This window comes from Moschus berezovskii, chromosome 9 (genome assembly GCF_049115385.1).
Source record: "Moschus berezovskii isolate FMDL1 chromosome 9, NW_MosBer_1.0, whole genome shotgun sequence".
NCBI classification, from domain to species: Eukaryota; Metazoa; Chordata; class Mammalia; order Artiodactyla; family Moschidae; genus Moschus; species Moschus berezovskii.
Genome location: NC_142468.1, coordinates 50,088,648 through 50,111,246, shown reverse-complemented (window position 1 = coordinate 50,111,246; position 22,599 = coordinate 50,088,648). Strand labels below are relative to the sequence as shown.

Genomic DNA, 22,599 nt, shown 5'->3' with positions numbered 1-22,599 from the left:
CATATGTATATCAATCAATGTGAAAAAATACATTAAAAACTGAAGAATAAAAACCACATGATCAATCTCAATAGATGCAGAAAAAACTCTTGACAAAATTCAACACCCATTTATGATAAAAACTCTCCAGAAACTGAAGGGTTTCCCAGGTGGTGCCTGTGATAAAGAACCTCCCTCCCTGCCACCCCCCCCCACCCCCGCCAATGCAGGAGACATAAGAGATGTGGGCTCAATCCCAGGGTTGGGAAGATCCCCTGGAGAAGGAAATGGCAACCCACTCCAGTATTCTCGCCTCGAGAATCCCATGGACAGAGGAGCCCAGTGGGCTACAATACATACGGTCAGAAAGATTTGGACATGACAAAAGCAACTTAGCATGTACTCTAGAAAGTGGGCACAGAAGGAACCTACCTCAACATAATAACAGCAATATACAACAAACCTATAGCAAACATCATATTCAATGGTGAAAAACTGAAAGTATTTCCTCTAAGATCAACAATAAGACAAGGATGTCTACTCTCACCACTATTATTCAACATAGTTTTGGAAGTCCAACCACAGCAATCATAGAAGAAATAAAAGGAATCCAAATTGGAAAAGAAGTAAAACTATCACTGTTTGAAGATGACATGATATTGTACATAGAAAATCTTGAAGATGCTACCAGGAAACTACTAGAGCTCATCAATGAATTTGATAAAGCTGCAGGATACAAAATTAATACACAGAAATCTCTTGCATTCCTATACACTAACAACAAAAGGTTAGAAACCAAAATTAAGCAAATAATCCCATTTACTGTCACATCAAAAATAATAAAATACCTAAGATTATATCCATGTAATGAGGCAAAATTTATACTCAAATAAGTATAAAATACTGATGAAAGAAATCAAAGATGACACACAAACAAATGGAGAGATGTACCATATTCTTGGACTGGAAGAATCAAAATTATCAAAATGAGTATATAACCCAAAGTAATCTACAGGTTCAGTGTAATCCCTATCAAACTACTAACAGCATTTTTCACAGAATTAGAACAAAAAAGTTTACAATCTGTATGCAAACACAAAAGACTGTGAATAGTCAAAGCAATCTTAAGAAAAATGGAGTTGGAGGAATCAGGCTCCCTGACTTCAGATTATACTACAAAGCTATAGTAATCAAAGCAGCATGATATGGGCACAAAAACAGAATATACATCAATGGAACAGGATAGAATGTCCAAAAATAAACCCACACACCTACAGTAACATAATCTATAGCAAAGGAGGCAAGAACATACAATGGCGAAAAAACAATCTCTTCAATTAGGTGGAGCAGGGAAAATGAACAGCTACATGTAAAAGGATGAAATTAGAACATTTTCTAAAACTATATGCAAAAGTAAACTCAAAATGGGTTGTTGTTGTTCAGTCATTTAATCATGTCTGACTCTCTGTGACCCCATGGACTGCAGAGCCAGGTTTCCCTGTCCTTCACTATTTCCCAGAGCTTGCTCAAACTCCTGGCCATTGAAGTGGTGATGGCATCACCATTAAAGACCTAAATGTAAGGCCAGATACTATAAAACTCATAGAGGAAAACATAGAACATTCTCTAACATAAATTGCTGCAAGATCTTTTTTGATCCACCTCCTAAAGAAAATTAAAAACAAATAAATAAATGGGGTCTGATTAAACTTAAAAGCTTCTACACAGCAAAGGAAACCATAAAGAAAACAAAAAGACAACCCACAGAATGGTAAAAATATCTGCAAATGAAGCAACTGACAAAGGATTAATTTCCAAAATACACTAACAGTTTATTCAGTTCATTTTTTTTTTTCAGTTCATTTTTTTTTAACCAAGCCAATACAGCCTTTATTGTACTGGTAAGGACGTTGTGTTTCAATATAACCATATAGACTGAATTACACTTTCTCTTGGTAATCGTTTTTTTTTTTCCTTTTTTTATTAGAAAACTGAAATTTACAATGTGTTTATATCACTCACCAAGTACATGGCATTTAAAAACAACATCATTACAGAAAGAAAACAAAAATACAAAGTCTTAATATCTACGGGATATGGAAAACATTATCAAAAATAAGTAAATAAAAAATTGGCAAAAGATCTAAATAGACATTTCTCCAAAGAAGACATATGGAAAGCCAAGAGGCACATGAAAATATGCTCAACATCACTAATTACTAGAGAAATGCAAATCAAAACTACAATGAGGTATCACCTCGCACCAATCAGAATGACCATCATCAAAAAACTCTATAAACAGTAAATGCTGGAGGGAATGTAAACTGGTATAGCCACTATGGAGAAGAGTCCGGAGGTTCCTTAAAAAACTAAAAAAAGAACTATCATATGGTCCAGCAATCCCATTTCTGGGCATATCTCTGGAGAAAACCATAACTCAAAAAGATAGCTGCACCCCAATGTTCACTGTAGCACTATTTACAATAGCAAGGCCATGGAAGCAACCTAAATGTCCATCAACAGAAGAATGGATAAAGAATATGTGGTACTTATATACAACAGAATATTACTCAGTCATCAACAAGAATGAAAGAATGCCTTTTGCAAGGACATGGATGGACCTAGACAATGTCATACTGACTGAAGTAACTCAGCCAGAGAAAGACAAATGTCATATGATATCTGTTATATCTGTAATCTTAAAAATGGTACAAATGAACCTATTTAAAATGTTTCATAAATACAGATGTAGAAAACAATACTGTTACCAAGGGGGCAATTTTAACAAAGAATTAAGCACAAGCACCCCTCTCTCAATAGTTGATAGAACAATAAAAATGGAACACTTGAACAATACTGTCAACAAATTTGACCAAATACATATTTATAGAAAACTATTCAGTAAAGAATAACACATACTGTTTTCAAGGGCACAATAAGCATTTACCAAGAGAGGCCAAATGCTGGCCCATAACACTATTTGGAACAAATATTCAAAGAACAAAATCATACACCACATAATTAGAAATCAATTTACAAAAAGACAGGAAAAGTACTCAATATTTAAAATTAAACAACACATACTTTTAATAATCTGTCAAGAAATATCAGGAAGGAAATTAGAAAATACTCTGAACTTAATAGAAAGCATCAAAATTTGTGGGACACAGATAAAGCAGCACTTAGAAGAAAATTTACAGCTTTAAATTTTATGTGACAAAAGTAGAAAATCAATTATGTAAGCTTTTGCCTTAAGAATCCTGAAAAATAAGAACAAATTAAGCCCAAATAAGAATGAAGGAAACGGTAAAGTTTGTTGTTGTTTAGTTACTAAGTCATGTCTGACTCTTTTGTGACCCCCATGGACTGCAGGACTCCGGCTTCTCTGTCCATGGGATTTCTCTGGCAAGAACACTGCAGTGGGTTGCCATTTCCTTCTCCAGGAGATCTTCCTGACCCAGGGACTGAACTCATGTCTCCTGCATTGGCAGACGGATTCTTTACCAATGAGCCACCAGGGAAGCCAAAGGTAACGTTAGAAATCAATATAGTGGAAAACTGACAAACAGTACAGAGAAATTAACAAAATTCAAATAATGATTAACTGAAAAATTCAGTGAATTTGATAAGTATGTAGCCAGACTAATTAAGAATAAAACACAGAAGAGACAAATTATTAGTGTCAAGAATGAAATAGAAGTCATAATCACAGAGATTAAAAATATAAGTAAAAATGTAATAAATGATTGGGCTTCCCAGGCGGTGCAGTGGTAAAGAATCTGCCTGCCAATGCAGGAGACACAAGAGACACAGGTTCAATCCCTGGGTCAGAAAGATCCCGTAGAAGTGGCAACCTACCCCAGTATTTTTGCCTGGAAAATTCAATGGACAGAGGAGCCTGGCATGCTACAGTCCATGAGGTTGCAAAGAGTTGGACACAACTGAGTGACTGAGTATGTACGTATGGACACATCTATATCAACAAGTTTTACTACTCAGCACTGGAAACATTTCTTAAAAACACAAATTACCAAAACTGATTCCAAAATAATGGAAAATCCAAACAGACTTACATACAATAATTAAATTTGTGGGCAAAGATTTCTCAAATACGATGAAAAAGAAAACAAAAAATGTATTAGAATGCATCAAAGTTTTAAACTGCTACCTTCTGAAAGACACTGTTAAAAATTTAAAAGCCAACTCAAACTGCGAAAAACGATTCACAATACATTCTTTCTAGCAAAGAAATTATATAAGAAAACATTAAGAACTCTTAATACAACCCAATGTTTCTAATTTCAGCAAAAAAATTGAACATATACATAAGAAGAGAAGATAGTATAAACAGCTAATAAGCCTATGAAAAGATACTCACGATCAAGTTATCAAGGAAATACAAATGAAACTACACTGAGATACTACTTCTGATCCTCTAGAGTGGCTAATACTAAAACAGACTGATAATACCAAGTGTTAGAATACAGAGTAACTAGAACTCTCATACATTGCTACTGGGAATGAAAACTGTTATAATCACTTTAGAACACAGTTTGACAGTTTCTTAAAAAGTTAAACATGCACTTTGCATAAACTCTGCTGTGATTCATAGGGTCGCAAAGAGTCGGACACGACTGAGCGACTGAACTGAACTGAACTTTCATAAACTCAGAAATTCTACTCCTAGGCACTTCATCAACATCATGAATGATACTGAATATGTTTACACAAAAACATGTATCTACACCAAGCACTTGTACATGTAAATTCGTAGTGGCTTTACTTCTCATAGCCCAAAGCTGGAAACAACTTAAATTCCCATCAATTGGTGAACAGATGAAATGTGGTAAATCCATAAATGAATAACCACTCAGCAATAAATGAAAATGAACCATAAAGCAAGCAACAACACTGATGAATCTCAACAACATTATGCTGAAGAAAACAGATGCAAAAAAGTACATACTTAGGTTTCCATCTATGTGAAATTTTATAACAAGGAAAATGAACCTGCAGTAAAAGAATGCAAATCAGTGGCTGCTTGGGGTCATGATTAGAGAGACTGGGTATTTATGGGGAAGAGACAAAGGAAACTTGGTGAGTGACAGAAATTTTATTTTAATCATGGTGGTGGTTACAAGGATATATTAACTTGTCAAAACTCAATGAATTATACAATTAAGTCAAGTATATTGTGTTTAAGTTATTCCTCAACAGAGCTGGTTTGTAAACATATCATTAATAAAAAAACAAAGTCCAAAGATGGGGTAAAATGATTTCTGATTTTATATTTTAAGAATGACTCCATTAGAATCAACAGCTAAAATAAGTTAACATATATAATGATGTTTTAATAGTTGATTTTTACAGGTTTATAGAAGCAGGTCTGTTTTGTATTTCTCTGAACTGTACACTGAGACTTATTTTGAGAGAGAAAAAATGAACAGAATTAACAAAGAAAAATTCAATCTTGAGTATCACGTAACTCAGGAAAACTATGTTTTGTCTGTCTGGTCAATAGGCAGATAGGAATTAAAGCTGGGAAGTTCAGAGTCAATGCAAGTTTTCATAAAATCTTCAGCTAGCCAATGTAACATAATGCCTTTATACATTCACCATGAAATAAAATTTTCAAATACTTAACCCTAAACAACAATGAAATTTTAGAACAGCTATGTGTTTAAGTCCATTTATTTGGGGGTTGGAGAAAGAGTCTACATGATTTGCAGAGTCAAATAAACACAGTTTGAATCCTGCTCTGCCATTCCTGTTTGACCATAGGCAATTTGCCTGACCTCTCAGATTCAGTTTCCCAATGTGTTTTACCTGACAGACAGCACTCAAAAAATATCAGTTCCTTACTGCCTACATAAAAGTAGAGTTACAATCAGTGTGGTCCTTTGAGAATATTAATCTTTTGACAGAGTATAGGATACCATGGAAAAGAGAAAGGACATAAAATAACCAGTGAAGAGGATTCAGAAATAAGATATAATAGCTTGAACCAAGAAGTAGCAATGGGAAATGAAAATAAGAGATGAATGAAAAACATTCAGAAGCAAGAAAGCACAGGATTGGGTATGAGGGCCAAGAACAAGAAAAGAATCAAAGATTTAGGCAAGTTACATCTACTAGAGCAGTGACATGATCACAGCTTGGATGCCTGATGACAAATCGTAAACTAACAAACAGTTGTTTCCCAGATATAATAGTTTGTTCTTTCTTAGACCACTTGCCTTTATTTCTTAAAGCAACAGAAATATAGTACAAATTACATGTGTAATTTTAGATTTTCTAATAGCCACTTTAAGAAGAAATAGGTAAAATTAATTTTATGACTATATTTCACTTATCCCAGTACACCCAAAATATTACCATTTCAACATGTAACCAATATTAAAATATTAAGGAGATTTTACGTCTTTATTTGTATTTCATATTCAAAATTAGATGCTGATTTACACTCGAGCATGACACAATTTGGACTAGCCTCACACGAGTGGCTACCATTTTCAAAAGCACAGGCTTAGACTATGAGATATTGTAAGTAATTTTTCTTTCCAGATGAACAGACAAACAAAATGTGGTATATTCATTCTATGTTACAATCAATAATAAAGAAGAACAGATTATAACATGGATGAATCAGAAATGCATTATGCTAAGTTAAATCAGACTCTAAGAGGTTACTATGTATTTCTATTTATATGACATTCTAGAAAAGGCCAAAATATAAGAATCAAAAACAGAAGAGTGGTTGCCTAAGGTTAGGAGTAGCTGCTACTGCTGCTGCTAAGTCACTTCAGTCGTGTCCGACTCTGTGCGACCCCACAGACGGAAGCCCACTAGGCTCCCCCGTCCCTGGGATTCTCCAGGCAAGAACACTGGAGTGGGTTGCCATTTCCTTCTCCAATGTGTGAAAGTGAAAAGTGAAAGTGAAGTTGCTCAGTCGTGTCCGACCCTTAGCGACCCCACGGACTGCAGGCCACCAGGCTTCTCCGTCCATGGGATTTTCTAGGCAAGAGTACTGGAGTGGCTTAGAGGACTAAATTCAGAGAAATTTTGGGGGATGATGAAAGTGTTCTACAACTCAGTTGTGGCAATGGTTATGTGACGATGCCCTTGTCAAAACTCATAGAATGGTATACAGTCATTCCTCAGTATTCACAGGGGATTGGTACCCCCAATCTAACATGTACTCATAGGATGTGGTGAAACCTTATACACTGCTGGTAGAAATGTAAAAATGGTATAGGTGATTTGGAAAACAATCTGAAGTTCCTCATAAGGCTAAACATAAGGTTGGGACCTCCCTGGTGGTCCAGTGGTTGGGAATCCACCTGCCAATGCAGGGGACTCAGGTTCAGTCCCTGGTCCGAGAGAATCCCACATGCTGTAGAGCAGCTAGGCCTGTGAGCCACAACTACTGAGCCTGTTCTTTAGAGCCCAAAAGACTGCATGCCACAACTACTGAAGCCCATGGGCCTAGGGCCTGTGTTCCGCAACAAGAGAAACCACCTAAAGGAGAAGCCTGCATACCACAACAGAGAGTAGCCCCCTCTCGGGGCAACTAGAGAAAGCCTGCACACAGCAATGAAGATACAGCATAGTCAAAGACAAACAAAAAACAAACAAAACGAAACATAAATCCAGTAATTCCACTCCTAGCCATATACCCAAGAAAAACAAAAACATATATTCACACAAAAACTTTTATATGCATGTTCATAGTACAGCATTATCCAAAACAGTTCCAAAACAGAAATAACCCAAATGTCCATCAACTGATAAACAGATAAATAAAATGTATTATATTCATATACTCTATAAGAAGGAATATTACTCTATAAAAAGCAATGGAGTCCTAACCTATGCTACAATGTAGATGAAAAAGACATTAAGCAAAAACTGCTGGTTTTGAATTATCACATACTATATGAAATGTCCAGAATAGGCAAATCTATCAAGACAGAAAATAAGTGAGAAGTTGCCTAGAGCTTGAGGGGACAGGGTGAAGCAGGTTGAGGCAGTGTGGCTGAAGGGTACAGGGAGACTAAAAATGTTCCAAACTTGACAGCGGTGACAGTTGCATGACTCTGTGAATACTTTGAAAGCCACCAAATTGTATACTTTAAAGGGTAACATGTACTGTATATGAATTATTTCAGTAATGTCACTAAAAAATACTGTTCTAACAACGCGGGAAGAGGTTTTAAGAAACACGAACAAAAAAACTGTATCATGAAAAGTGGTGTCTAAGCAAACATATGACTTTTGTGTTTTTGTGCATCTTTGGCATTAGGTTAGGAAAAAATAGAAAAATTATTACCCTTTCTAATGAAGACAACTGTTGCTGTAATCCATCACATTTTTTGTTTGCTTCTTCAAAAAGAGTTTTAAACTTTTCTGTTTGAGACTGTTGCAAATTAATTGTCCGCTGCTGTCTCACACAATTTTCTTCAAAATTTTTCAGTTGAGACTTTAAATCCTGAATTTCATCCTCCTATACAGTTATGAAATTATAGATTATATGAGGAAACACACAAGATTTGGTATCAAAACATAAAGCAAAAATAAAAATCATAAAGCTGAAAACAGTAGCTTCATATGATCTTTTTATTTAAAAAAGTATTTTATTTTAAAAGAAGTAATTTATTTTTAATTGGAGAAAAATTGCTTTACAGTAATGTGTTAGTTTCTGCTATACATCAACATGAATCAGCCATTGGTTCCCTCTCTCTTGAAACTCCTTCCCACCACCCATCCCATCCCAGACCTCTTGGTTGTCACAACAGAGCATCTGGGTTTGAGCTCCCTGCATCATACAACAAACTGGCTATCTATTTTACATGTGGTAATGTGTATGTTTCAATGTTACTCTTTCAATTCATCCCCTCCCTCCCCTTCCCACACTGTGTCCACAAGTCTGTTCTCTATGTCTGCATCTCCATTGCTGTCCTGCAGATAGGTTCATCAATCTTATCTTTCTAGTGCATTAATATACAATATTTGTTTTTCTGACTTACTTCACTCTGTATAGTAAGCTCCAAGTTCATCCATCTCATTAGGACTGACTCAAATGTGTTCCTTTTTATGGCTGAGTAATATTCCATTATATGATCTTTGATGAGATATTTATACTCATTTCATAAAGAAAAATAAATTACATTCTATTTTCTTCTTCAAAAATGGAAGTCAGATGTTTTATTTCAGCTTAATATTATTAGCTTACACATCTCAGCCTAATACGGAGCATTCTAATTGCTAACATAAACCTCTTCAGCTCTGGAAATTCAACATCTCAGAACAAAGTTCAGTATTTATACACAATTATTGAATGTAAAAGTTAACTGCGAATTATACCTCAGTGAAGTTATTTTTAAAATAAAATTGAAAACTGCTCATAAAATGTCTTTGAATATAAGAGCATTTATTCTGAAAGGTTTTAAAAACTTACCATTTTATTGCATTCACAGACAACATTATCCAATTCTTCCTGCGTGACACGGAGTTTGGCCTTCAGAAATCTAATCTGTGCTTCTGCATCAATAATAATATATATTTGTCTTTCATTGAATCTAAGATGCCATCAACTGTAAAACAGGCTATTACTTTATGAAGGAAAAAAGTGCTCAAGACGAAGAGTCTAATAGGAGATCCCTTTTAGGAAACACTGAAGAAAACACTAAAGACACAATCCCTAATGTAGAGGCAAATGAAAAATCTACCCAGGTATAAAAGGAACTGTGCATATCTCAATATAAAAAGAGTAAAGAAAGGGGGGGAAAAATCAAAAACCTTTCCTGAGAATCGGAACTAAAACCCAGTAGTTTACAGACTGAATTCATACTTACCCAAGTCATTCAAAACACCTCAAGCAGAATTTAAAGTGGTTTCAGGTCAATAATGCTCCCAAAGTATTTGGCAGAAACAAACACAAATCCTCTCGAGCAAAACTCAACTTCAGTCCCAACTACTGCAATCACAAAATGCCACTGACTGCAACACACATCCCAGTCTCACCTAAGTTAACGTGTAGTGTATGTGTCTGAGAAGCAGAAAAATACACAAATACCTTACTGCTGAAGCTTTTTTCCCACAAACCCCTAATTAAGATCTACTTTTAGTATTTCATTGCTAGCAAAAGTTCTTTATTCAATAACATCGGTAAACCTTTGCAGTTTTTAGGCGTATAAAAGTACATAAGTGAAAACTGAACTTGGAACTCACTCATAATTCATCCAGTCATTAATTTAAAAGATATACATTAAGTCTCTACTACATTCCAGGCATAATACGGATATTGTAAGACAAGCTTTGCTTTCATGAAGCTTATCTTGAATAAACAATCTTAATATTTAGTCTCTGAAAGATCATTAGGACAAACCCCACAGAGCACACATGTCTCCACACATACTTCCTGCTTCAAAGCTCTTCTCATAAAGTGTCCCCAGCATTACATGGAACTGATGAACTATGGCTAGCTCTAGCCACACCTATATTTCTCCAGCCTCAGCTCTCCTTCCAGCCTCCAGGTTAGCAGAGGACAGAAGGGAGACAATCCATCTCTTTCTCTCCCCAACTCTAACCTCAGTAATATCATCAAGGAGCTGAGTGCTCTGTCTCTGGAGATACATGGCATTAACCTCCCCTCCCATCCCGCTCCAACTTTAGTCTTACAAAGCAGTGCTTTGTACACTTACTTACATTTTGTACACTTACACAACTTTAGACTTACAAAGCAGTCTTACAAAGTTTTGTGCTACTAAACTACTTTTTTATTGCTTCCTTCCGTGTATAACCCAGCCATTCTAGGCAATCATGTGGAATAGGCAAGAACTCCCTAAAAGGGGAGGCACCTTGGTCAAAGACTGTGAAAAGAGAAGGATGCAAAAGTGGCAGAGAGGTCATTAAGCAATAAGAAACAAAGCAGCAATTTAAGGTAGCCTGTGCCAGTTCTTATACCTGGGCAGAGGAACTCTCTAACAAGGTCATGAGTGACTATTAATTGAGGAACAGCCAATATCTGACCACTGAGTCCTTGACAGCATCTTCAGGCATGAAGGTAATTTTTTCTTTCACTTGCCTTCATTCTTAACGATTAGCCTCAGAAAGCTTGGATAGGTCAGTAAACGTAACAAATACATAAATGAATTATTCCTCATTTATGACTAACTAGCAGCAGCAGCATAATAATCATTACACATGTAAATCAATGAGATTTTCACAGAATCAGAATATTAAGCATAAACTTCATGATCATCTAATATTAATACAAACTGCTAAATTTTCAACTGAAGACACTGCTATTACAGAGGGACTAAGCACTTTGCCTGACCCCAGTTAACTACAGTTCAACATTAACTATGTTCATATAAACTCAACTGTATTGTTTTTTATGTAAATAGAATAGGTGGCTCCTCATAATTTTAACAATTTTAGAAATACTACCGGTAACTAACATAATGTTTTTGATGACTTAGACTAAGTATTTTTCTAGTGGTATGCAGAGAATGAGTTTATAAGAAAATAATATTCATTAGAAAATTATTTCACCTGATGCTAATCAATAATTCATTTATCCTTTAACACATGTTGATTTAATACACAATAAAGAGAATTCAGTAACATCAAATGAAAGGAATTCAAAGAAACATTTTTTAAAATTTATTTCAATGTTTTAATAATAAGCTATGAGGCATTTAACTTTAGTTGAAAATGGGTCAATGAAACTAATCCTAGATAGTTCTTTTTAGTTTTACTTTTTATAACAGAAAATAACAAACATATATAAAAGTAGCGAGACTGGTTCAGTGAAACTCTGCTTACCCATCATCCATTTTTAACAATTACTGACTTAAAAGCAATTTTATTCCATCTATCAAACAAATGTAAAACATCACAATACATTTTCTAAATACAAGAAAAATTGTTCTCAATGTCGTTTTTTAAGCAATTGCGATAGAAGAATAAAAATAAACAAAAAACCTACCTGTTCCAATGTCTTCACTAACACCAGAAAAAATATCATCATTTATATAATCAGGTAAGCCTTCTTCCTCTAGCTGCCCTTCAATCTTGCTAATTGTTTTTGCAAGAGAAAAGTCTGAGAAATCCTCTGTAATGGCAACATCACTAGCAGTCTGCACATGAGAGTATTTCAATTTTACACTAAAAAAAAAATATATATATATATATGTTTGTGTGTGTGTGTGTATATATATATATATATATATAATATAAAAAGTAGATATAATTCCCAGATATGACCTTTATTCAAATTAAAAAGCAAATCAAAATTATTATTATAAATTTTAAGTTTATCATGACATCTATAATTGATACTTTCAAGGACTATACTACAAGAGATTTAGTAGACTTTTAATCTTTATGACAATCACAGAGCTGGAGAAGGCTTTATGATGCCAGTTTCTCTAGACATTGACAATGTAAAAAAATAAACAGAAACCTCAATTAAACACAATCAGGAGACCAGGAGGGGGAACTCTCACACCATGCAACAACAGCAAAGCCCAAGAGAATAAAGAAAGACTCCTCTTCCTTTCCAGCTAAAGCTCAGCTGATGAAAAGCCTTTGTTTCCTACAGCCCTCCCAGCTTCCTTTTTCCGCCTAAGAAAGAGTTACCCTTGCCTTGCTGTGCAGGGACTTGTATGTGGCTCGCCATGGTGACAGATCCCAAAGTGCAATTCTCTCCTGATTCCAAACAAACCCATTTTTTTGCTAAAGAATTATTTGTTTTAGGTCAGCACTCTCATCTGAACACCAAAACGAAGAGAACTGAAATTGGCCTCCCAGGTCAAATCCAGACTATGGCTTTTAATTTTACATGCTGCTGGAAAAGAACTGTACAATTTGATATCACTCTAGCCATAAGTCTGCAAACACTGAAGAACAATACCTCTTGAGGAACAATTGCAGAGTAAAGAGTTCTTAGCTCAAACTCCACATATTTTTCCGCCTAAAGAAACATTATAAGCAGGATCAAAATCTACCAAAAAGTTGTGTTTTTTAAAAAATTTTAAGTAAGGGGAGAAATATGAAATAAAAGTCACTATCAAAGGCATTGAGGAATGGGCCAAAACTCACTCATTCAGTCTGTTTCTGAAAGCCTTACTTTTAACTTTAAAGCCTAACTCACTTTTAACACATAAGCAAAGGATTTACAATTCTTTTGGGAAAAGAACCTTTTATTTAAAAAGTAAACTTGAAGTCTGAAAATAAGATAACCTTTCCTAGTTATGTATGTACTTTTGTATGCAGCATATGTTCTCTTTTCAATTTTAGATGTTTTTCTTCCTTATCCTTTCACCCTGTGTTTCTGGTTTCTGTATTCAAAAAACAAAAACTTTACTTGGCTTTTCTTGGTGAAGGTGAAAGAGGAGAGTGAAAAAGCTGGCTTAACACTCAACCTTCAAAACACTAAGATCATGGCATTGGGTCCAATCACTTCATGGCAAATAGATGAGGAAAAAGTGGAAACAGTATCAAATTTTATTTTACTGGGCTCCAAAATCACTGCAGACAGTGATGGAAGCCATGAAATGAAAAGATGCTTGCTTCTTGGAAGAAAAGCTATGACATACTTAGACAGCATATTAAAAAGCAAAGACATTAGTCAAAGGTATGTTTTTTCCAGTAGTCATGTATGGATGCGAGAGTTGAACCATAAAGAAGGCTGAGTGAGCACCAAAGAATTGATGCTTTCAAACTGTGGTTCTGGAGAAGACTCTTCAAGAGTCCCTTGGACAGCAAGGAGATCAAACCAGTCAATCCTAAATCAACCCTGAATATTCAGTGGAACGACTGATGCTGAAGCTGAAACTCCAATACTTTGGCCACCTGATGTAGAGTCAACTCATTGGAAAGGACCCTAACGCTAGGCAAGACTGAGGGCAAGAGAAGAAGGGGATGACAGAGAATGAGATGGTTGGATGGCATTACTGACTCAATGGACATGATTTTGAGCAAATTCTGGGAGACAATGAATGACACTGAAAGCCTGGCAAGCTGCAGTTCATGGGGTCGCAGTCGGACATGACTTAGCGACTGAACAACAAAAAGACACAAGGATTAACAAAGATTTTTCCAGAATTATAATGCAATTATCAGTTTGAGTAAACAACAGACGTATAAATTTAATAATTTACTGTGAATTAGAAGCTGGTTGGTACAATCCACTGCAGGTGTGTGACTCCTTTTCAAGGTCTACTATTCGAAAGAATCTCTTGGGTCTCCTTTTAGTGCTTAAAGTACTAAAAATAGTCTTGAAATTTTTTTTCACCCAAAACAATAGAATTTAAATTATAACTATACTGTAGTTTTACTGAGAGCATGCCAAAATCATTCTATATCTCAATATACACAATAATGCATGGTGTTCAAAAAGTATAAGATTATTCAGTCTATTTGAGAGAACTAGGCAGATAAAGCATCTAGGTTCCAGTTTCCGATCTAAGAAAACAACTAGCTAAAAATAACAGTTAAAAATTTTGAAATGTGGCATTTTTGCTTATCTAATCAGATATTTCTGATTAGAAGATGCTTTAAATTACTAAATGTGGAGAAAAATATAGAGTGTAATTTTGTATCTTTTGAGATATAAAAAGATTCAGAGAAACAAAACTTACTAGAGTTAAGAACAATGATACTGTAAATTATGAAACTAAAAAAAAGAAAGTAATATTTTTAAAAACTGTACTATACCTTGAATTTGACTTCCTTCCTTTACTTGCAGAGTGTAGTTTGTTTTGAACTTTGTTTATGGGATCAACATTTTTGGTCTTTGGCTTAAGGAAAAGAATTTAAATGACTGATTAATCAATTACATTCTAATCAGTTGCCTAGGAAGGCAATTACATAATACACAGAATCACTAGTTTGCTACATAGAATTCCTATTTTCACAGAATTAATCAAACTGTATTTTAAGGAATCCAGAATTGTATAGCTAGAAAAGACCTAGTTATTACTAGGACCAAGAGATTTAAAGATAAGAAAATGAGTCCCAAAGATTTGAAGATATTCAGCTAGTTAGCAGAATGTTCAACTGGATGTTCTGATTTATAGACTTTAATTCTCTTCATCAATTGTTCAGACACGTCTCCACGAATACTATTCCCTGGGTCAAAGATCCCCATGGGTGGAATCTGTACATCCCAGTATGCCTAGCACCTGGAATAGTGATCTCTACACACAGTAAATATTTAAACAAATGAATAAACCTCCCAAATCGCCTTCATTGTATATAAATTCTTTTCTTTTTCAGATCTTCCATCTAATAAATTTGGGCTTCAGAGAGAAAACTAAAAATTAATGTATCTTCAAACTGTTCAGTGAAACTATGAGACAAAAAAGGATTCATTTTATGAGCAATATTTCATAAAGGCATATCTTTTAAATAACAAGGTTAATATTCTATTTCTATAGAGTCATACTGTTTTGTCTAAGAAAAATATTAAAAGCCAACCTAAATTCTACAGAATGTAATCACATTCCCAAAAAGTTTAAATTCATACCTTAGTTTCTGAATGTAAATGAACTGTCCCTTCAGATAATGGACGTCTACAGATAAAAAATAAACATCATATATTAATAGTAGATGGTACTAAACTGAGACATAATAAAATTCAACAGCAATTATATCTGAAAGGAAAATATATAAAACTATCAAGTAGATTTTGCTATAATTCTAATTATACACATGTTAATTTACTTTGAGTGAGTGTCACAAACAAGGAAAGTGCTTTGGTCTAATAATTTGTCTTTGAGAAGAAACACTAAAGTGCCAAATTTTTGTAGGAAAATGTAGCACAAATTTTAATGAATTGAAATCACAATGAGTGATACTGGCTTCACATGGGAATCATCTATTTTACAAAATAATTCACCACAGGGCTTTATATTGTGAAGTCACTCAATGTTATTGTTTGTCTCACACATTTAAAAACGTAAAAACTTGATCAGTGTGTTTTTCCCCACTATATTATGAACTCCACAAGGGTAGCAATCATACTTCTGCCTTGTTCACTGCTCTATGTCTAGTCCTTGGCATAGTACCTGGCACATAAGCTCTTAAATTGGCACTAAATAAATATTTGTTAAATGTATATATAAATATATCTAAAATACATTTTTGTGCAGTTTTTGGAATATGTTTGTAGCTTAAAACACATAATGTTTATGGGAATCTGCAAATTATGGCCCACAGGTTTAATCACCCACATCCATTTATGCACACACTGTCCACAGCTGCTTTCACACTATAACAGCCAAGCTGTAGTTGTGACAAAGACTGTATAGCCCACAAACCTAAAAATATTTACTATCTGGCCCTTTACAGAAAAAGTCTGCCTACCCATGACCAATTTTCTAGATCATCCCCAACACATGTATTAATATTTCTAAAAATCAGCCACTTCAGTATCTATCACTGCTATTAAAAAAAAACAAAATCCTCCATATGTTCTGAGGACTCCTAACCAAAGTAGAGAACATACAAACAAAATTACTTTCTATCGGATGCCACCTACAGCCACCTAATAGCTATACATTTTGTTCAATGCTAAACACACAGACATACTTAAGATAGATATTAAATACAGCCTCTTAAAGACCTAGAAACTGCTCTGTAAAGGCGGGTTGGGGGAAGGCTTTCAAAATATCCTAAAATTAGAGACCAAAGACTCGTTCTCATATATGACATGAAAATGCTTCCAAACTTTATTTATTTGGCTGTGCCCAGTCTTATGTGCGGCATGCAGGGCATGAGGGATCTAATTCCTCCACCAGGGATCCAAGCGTGACCCCCTGCATTGGGAGCATGGAGTCTTAGCCACTGGACCACCAGGGAAGTCTCTGTTTCCAAATTTTATACAAAATTAAGTGATCTCTTTAAATCATTCTTATTTTAAATCAGTATTTGCCATTTCCTTATATTTTTCTACATCTTCCATCTCCCCCTGCCCACCTACCATATACACATTCATAAGGACCAAAGACATTTAACAGTTATCTGTCTCCCTCAGGTTTAGCAGAGTGCTACTACTTTGTTAGTGTATTTCATGAAAGATAATTTCCACAGTATTCAGATCATTTTTGGTAAACTTCTTGTATGGTTTGTGTGTAATGTGATTAAAATAACTTGTGTGGTAAATCTTGCTTCCAGCAGACTGAAGGATAGGCATGCTATACTACCAGGAAACTGAGGTCTGGTTTCCCTACCATATTCACACAGGGGAAGTAACCCTGGATGTTGAAGACCTATTACAATAAATAGTCTGACTACAATAATTTAATTCAATTATCACTGTTTCAAGCTGAAACAGATTGTCTCTTCACAGAATTACCTCCCATCTTTAGTAATTTCCAACCATCAAGTGCCATGTTTCACATGGCAAAAGCCATCTGTTCAAACACTAGCATTAAAAAAAAATGGCCACGTGATCTAGGTAAGCAGAGGTGGCATCACCACTTTGCACTTCAGGAAAATTTAGTGAAAGAAAAACAACAGATTTATTTTCATGCTTGTAAAATCAGTCTCTCACTTGTTTCAACAGAAACCAGTGATGAGCAGTTGTTATCATTTTAATCTTTTTTATTTCCTGGATAAAAACTGTACTTAATCTTTTTTAAAAAATTTTAATTGGAGGCTAATTATTTTACGATATTGTATTGGTTTTGCCATACATTGACATGAATCCGCCCCGGGTGTACATGTGTTCCCCATCTTGAACCCCCCTCCCACCTCCCTCCCCATATCATCCCTCTGGGTCAGTCCAGTGCACCAACCCCGAGCACCCTGTATCATGCATTGAACCTGGACTGGAGATTCATTTCACATATGATAATACACGTTTCAATGCCATTCTCCCAAATCATTCCACCCTTGCCCTCTCCCACAGAGTCCAAAAGACTGTTCTATACATCTGTGTCTCTTTTGCTGTCTCACATACAGGGTTATCATTACCATCTTTCTAAATTCCATATATATGCATTAGTATACTGTATTGGTGTTTTTCTTTCTGGCTTACTTCACTCTGTATAATAGGCTCCAGTTTCATCCACCTCATTAGAACTGATTCAAATATATTCTTTTTAATGGCTGAGTAATACTCCATTGTGTATATGTACCACAGCTTTCTTATCCATTCGTCTGCAGATGGACATCTAGGTTGCTTCCATGTCCTGGCTTTTATAAACAGTGCTGAGATGAACACTGGAGTACACGTGTCTCTTTCAGTTTTGGTTTCCTTGGTATGTATGCCCAGAAGTGGGATTGCTGGGTCGTATGGCAGTTCTATTTCCAGTTTTTTAAGGAATCTCCACACTGTTCTCCATAGTGGCTGTACTAGTTTGCATTCCCACCAACAGTGTAAGAGGGTTCCCTTTTCTCCACACCCTCTCCAGCATTTACTGCTTGTAGACTTTTGGATAGCAGCCATTATGACTGGAGTGAAATGGTGCCTCATTGTGGTTTTGATTTGCATTTCTCTGATTATGAGTGATGTTGAGCATCTTTTCATGTGTTTGTTAGCCATCTGTATGTTTTCTTTGGAGAAATGTCTGTTTAGTTCTTTGGCCCATTTTTTGATTGGGTCGTTTATTTTTCTGGAATTGATCTGCAGGAGTTGCTTGTATATTTTTGAGATTAATTCTTTGTCAGTTGCTTCATCTGCTATTATTTTCTCCCGCTGTCTTTTCACCTTGCTTATAGTTTCCTTTGCTGTACAGAAGCTTTTAACTTTAATTAGGTCCCATTTGTTTATTTTTGCTTTTATTTCCAATATTCTGGGAGGTGGGTCATGGAAGATCCTGCTGTGATTTATGTTGGAGAGTGAAAAACTGTACTTAATCTTAATGGTATCTTAATTTTGGAATTTTGTTAACTATTAAACACTATCTTCCATAAAATATCAGAAGGCATTATGTACAATATGGATATGTAGTTTCCTGTTATATATTATATAAACACACAGAAATGCATATATCAAATGATGATACAAAGATATTTTTATGGAAAAATTTTAATTTCAAAACATATCAAAAATATTTTCTTTTAATACACTAGGCATTAACTCCTTGGAAGCAGAACCTAGTCTGTTTACTCATCCCAGTGTACCACCAATACCTTAATTTGTTCAAAATTTATTTTGACCTAATTTATTTTTGGCACTAAATTTACATATGGTAAAATATACCTTTTTAGGTGTACATTTCTATAAATTTTACAAAATTATATGTAATGTAACCATCACCACAACCAAGATAAAGAACACTTCCATCACCCCAAAAGTTCCCCTGTGCCCCATTGTAGTTAATTCCTTTCCCAGTGCCACAAAACCACTAATTCAATTTCTGTCCCTACAGTTTTACCTTTTTCAGAATGTCATATAAATGAAATCGTACAGTATATACATTTTTCAGTCTATCTTCTTTCACTCAGCATCCATGTTGTTGCTGTTATCAGAAGTTCATTGCCTTTAATTGCTAAGAAAGACTCAATTACATGGATATACCATAATTTGTTTATCCATTCACCACTTGATGGATGTTTGAGTTGTTCCCAGTTTGGGCAATTATGAATAAAATGGCTATAAATGTTTGCATGCAGGTTTTTGTTTGGACATATGTCTTCATTTTTTTTTTTGGTATATAGCTAGAGGGGAACTGCTGGACTGTATGCAATAATTATTCTTGACTAAATGAATAAGGTCCCAATATTTCAAATATGAGCCAAACATACTGCCACTTAAGTAATACCACTTTGTTGTTTCTAAGGCCTTTAAGGTGTTTAAACATTAAACTCTCTCTGTGCAACTCTCAATGGCTGCTTCTTCATCTTAGAAGACTGGGAGATCTCACAGCTATTCTAAGATTTAAACAATCGCAAGCAGTTTTAGTCTACCATTCTTAATGGTCTTTTGCTGATGACTCTCTCAAAAGTTTCTTACCCATTTGATTCCAGTCAGTTACATGTGCCATTGCCACATTCATAACTCTAAAACCCTTAATCCACTGGCAACTTTTATCAATAGTTGTGATAAAAGTTTTTTTATCACTTTAAGTCTGATCTTTACCACAAAGATGAGCTTTAATATTTAATAGACTTTTATCCCTTAAACATTTTTTCAATTTTATCTCATAATTTTTTAGGTCTAAAAGCAGTTGTTAACTCTCCAAAGTTAAGGGTAATCAAAACAGTGTTCAGTTCAGTTCAGTTCAGTTCAGTCGCTCAGTCGTGTCCGACTCTCGGCGACCCCATGAATCACAGCACGCCAGGCCTCCCTGTCCATCACCAACTCCCGGAGTACACCCAAACTCATGTCCACAGAGTCAGTGATGCCATCCAGCCATCTCATTCTCGGTCGTCCCCTTCTCCTCCCGCCCCCAACCTTTCCCAGCATCAGAGTCTTTTCCAGTGAGTCAACTCGTCGCATGAGGTGGCCAAAGTATTGCAGTTTCAGCTTTAGCATCAGTCCCTCCAATGAACATCCAGGATTGATATCCTTTAGAATTGGATCTCCTTGCAGTATAAGGGACTCTCAAGAGTCTTCTCCAACACCACAGTTCAAAAGCATCGATTCTTCGGCGATCAGCTTTCTTCACAGTGTAGTACTTGCATAAGAACTGATACACAGATCAATGGAACAGAACTGAGAGTCCAAAAATAAAACCATTCTGCATGTCTCCAGTCAGGTGATTTTGACAAAGATGCCAAGACCATTCAACAGAGGAAATAGAATGAAAGCTGACTCTTATCTCACACCATGTAAAAAACACTAACCATATAAAAAACATTAACTCAAAACGGATCAGAGACCTAAATATAAGAGCCAGAATAATACAATTTTATTAGAAGAAAAGATAGTAGATCTTAATGACCTTTGATTTAGCAATGGATTCTTTTATATAACTCCTAAAGCACAAGAAGCAAAAGAAAAACAAAAAACCAGACCTCATCAAAATTAGAAGCAGGTGACTTTTTGAACATTACAAGGCCTGTAATTCCTAGAATTTCCATATTCCCTTTCACGTCTACTTACAAAACAGCCAATTCTTTCCTAACTTATCTTTCTCATAATACAGTGTCAATACAGCTAATAATAAGAGTTCAGTTCAGTTCAGTTCAGTCGCTCAGTCGTGTCCGACTCTCCGCGACCCCATGAGTACATACTATAATACTCTGTTTTCCAACCTCTTCCTCAAGAACACTGGTTCATCAGACATTTGTTCAACCTTGCAATTTATAAAAAGTGACAAGTTTTACTAAATTCACTGCCACTATTTAACAGCACTCTTATCTTTACAGCCTCTAAAATCAAGTGTCTTTGCTGGTAGCGCCTAACCACTAAGTGAAAACCACACTTCCAGAATATTTGTTATACAGCACCTGACTCAATACCAATTGCTTTACTAGTTAAGGTAGGCTATGATATTAACCCCAAAATCTCAGTGGCTTAACACACTCAAATTAGCAAAGAGGGAGAGAGGGCTCTTTTTTCCAATGTTCCACGCTGCCACCCAGTTTATTCATAAATATTTTTTTTTGTTCCCTAATTTCTTTAGACATATCTAAAGTTCACATGAAATCTAGGAGAGAAAAAAGATCTATCTTATCTATTAATCTATTTATTTTTACCTAATTTCACATGCAATTTTAAAAGAAAAAAGGTACAGTTCATGAAGACAGGTTTAGAAATCTTATCAACTGTAGTCTGGATCTCAGTGAAATCCATCCATCTGTGGATCCTAGATAAGCTTCCAAACTTCTTTAAGCTGCAGTTTTCTCATTTATTTTGTTTTGTAGTTTCCTCATTTTTAAAAGGACAGTAACACTGATTTCAAAATAACACTTTGAGAACTAAATGAAATAAAGTAGGTAAAAGGTTTACATTATGTCTGACTGGTATAAGCCCCCAATTATCAGTATTTTTAAAATTTACATTATTCTTCAAATTATAATTTCCAATACTTACATACAAAAAGATATTATAAACAGATCCACATACACTATCCAGTAAAAATGGTGTTATCCCAGATTTCAAGCTATTATACAAAGCTACAGTAATCAAACAGTATGGTATTTGAATAAAAACAGACACATAGGTCAATGGAACAGACTACAGAGCCCAGAAATGAACTTGCTCAATCAATTTATGACAAAGGAGCCAAGGGTATACAATGGAAAAATAGTAGTTTCGTCAATAAGCAGTGTCAGGAAAAATGGACAGTCACATATAAAAAAATGAAAATGGACCACTGTCTTATACGATACACAAAAATAAACTCAAATGGATTAAACATTTGAATGGAAAACCTAAAACCATAGAACTCCTAGAAGAAAAACATAGGTGATTAGCTCGAGACTTGTCTTAGTAATTATTTTTCTGATTTGACACCAAATGCAAAGGCAACAAAAGCAAAAATACACCCATAGGACTGTATCAAACTGAAAAGCTTTTGCACAGCAAAATAAAAAAAAAAAATCAACAAAATGAAAGGTAATTTACTAAACAGGGGAAAATATTTGCAAATCATATATCTGACAAATGGTTACTATCAAAAAAATACATCTTTAAAACCTCATTAAACTCAAATAAAA

General features: G+C 35.0%; 1 protein-coding gene across 6 annotated transcripts in view; it reads right to left on the bottom strand.

The window, feature by feature from the left end:
- The window catches only part of TEX9 (testis expressed 9), a 169,943-nt gene that overhangs the window by 57,289 nt on the left and 90,055 nt on the right, over positions 1-22,599 (bottom strand). For 5 of the 6 annotated variants that reach the window (XM_088839640.1, XM_088839643.1, XM_088839639.1 and 2 more), the window contains 5 exons: positions 15,515-15,560; positions 14,704-14,786; positions 11,972-12,150; positions 9,437-9,519; positions 8,309-8,482 (listed from right to left, as the gene is read on the bottom strand). In XM_088839640.1, coding sequence (XP_088695766.1) covers positions 8,309-8,482; positions 9,437-9,519; positions 11,972-12,150; positions 14,704-14,786; positions 15,515-15,560 — 565 coding nt within the window. The remainder of the gene's footprint in view (positions 1-8,308; positions 8,483-9,436; positions 9,520-11,971; positions 12,151-14,703; positions 14,787-15,514; positions 15,561-22,599) is intronic. The other variant, XM_088839641.1, reaches the window with a different exon arrangement.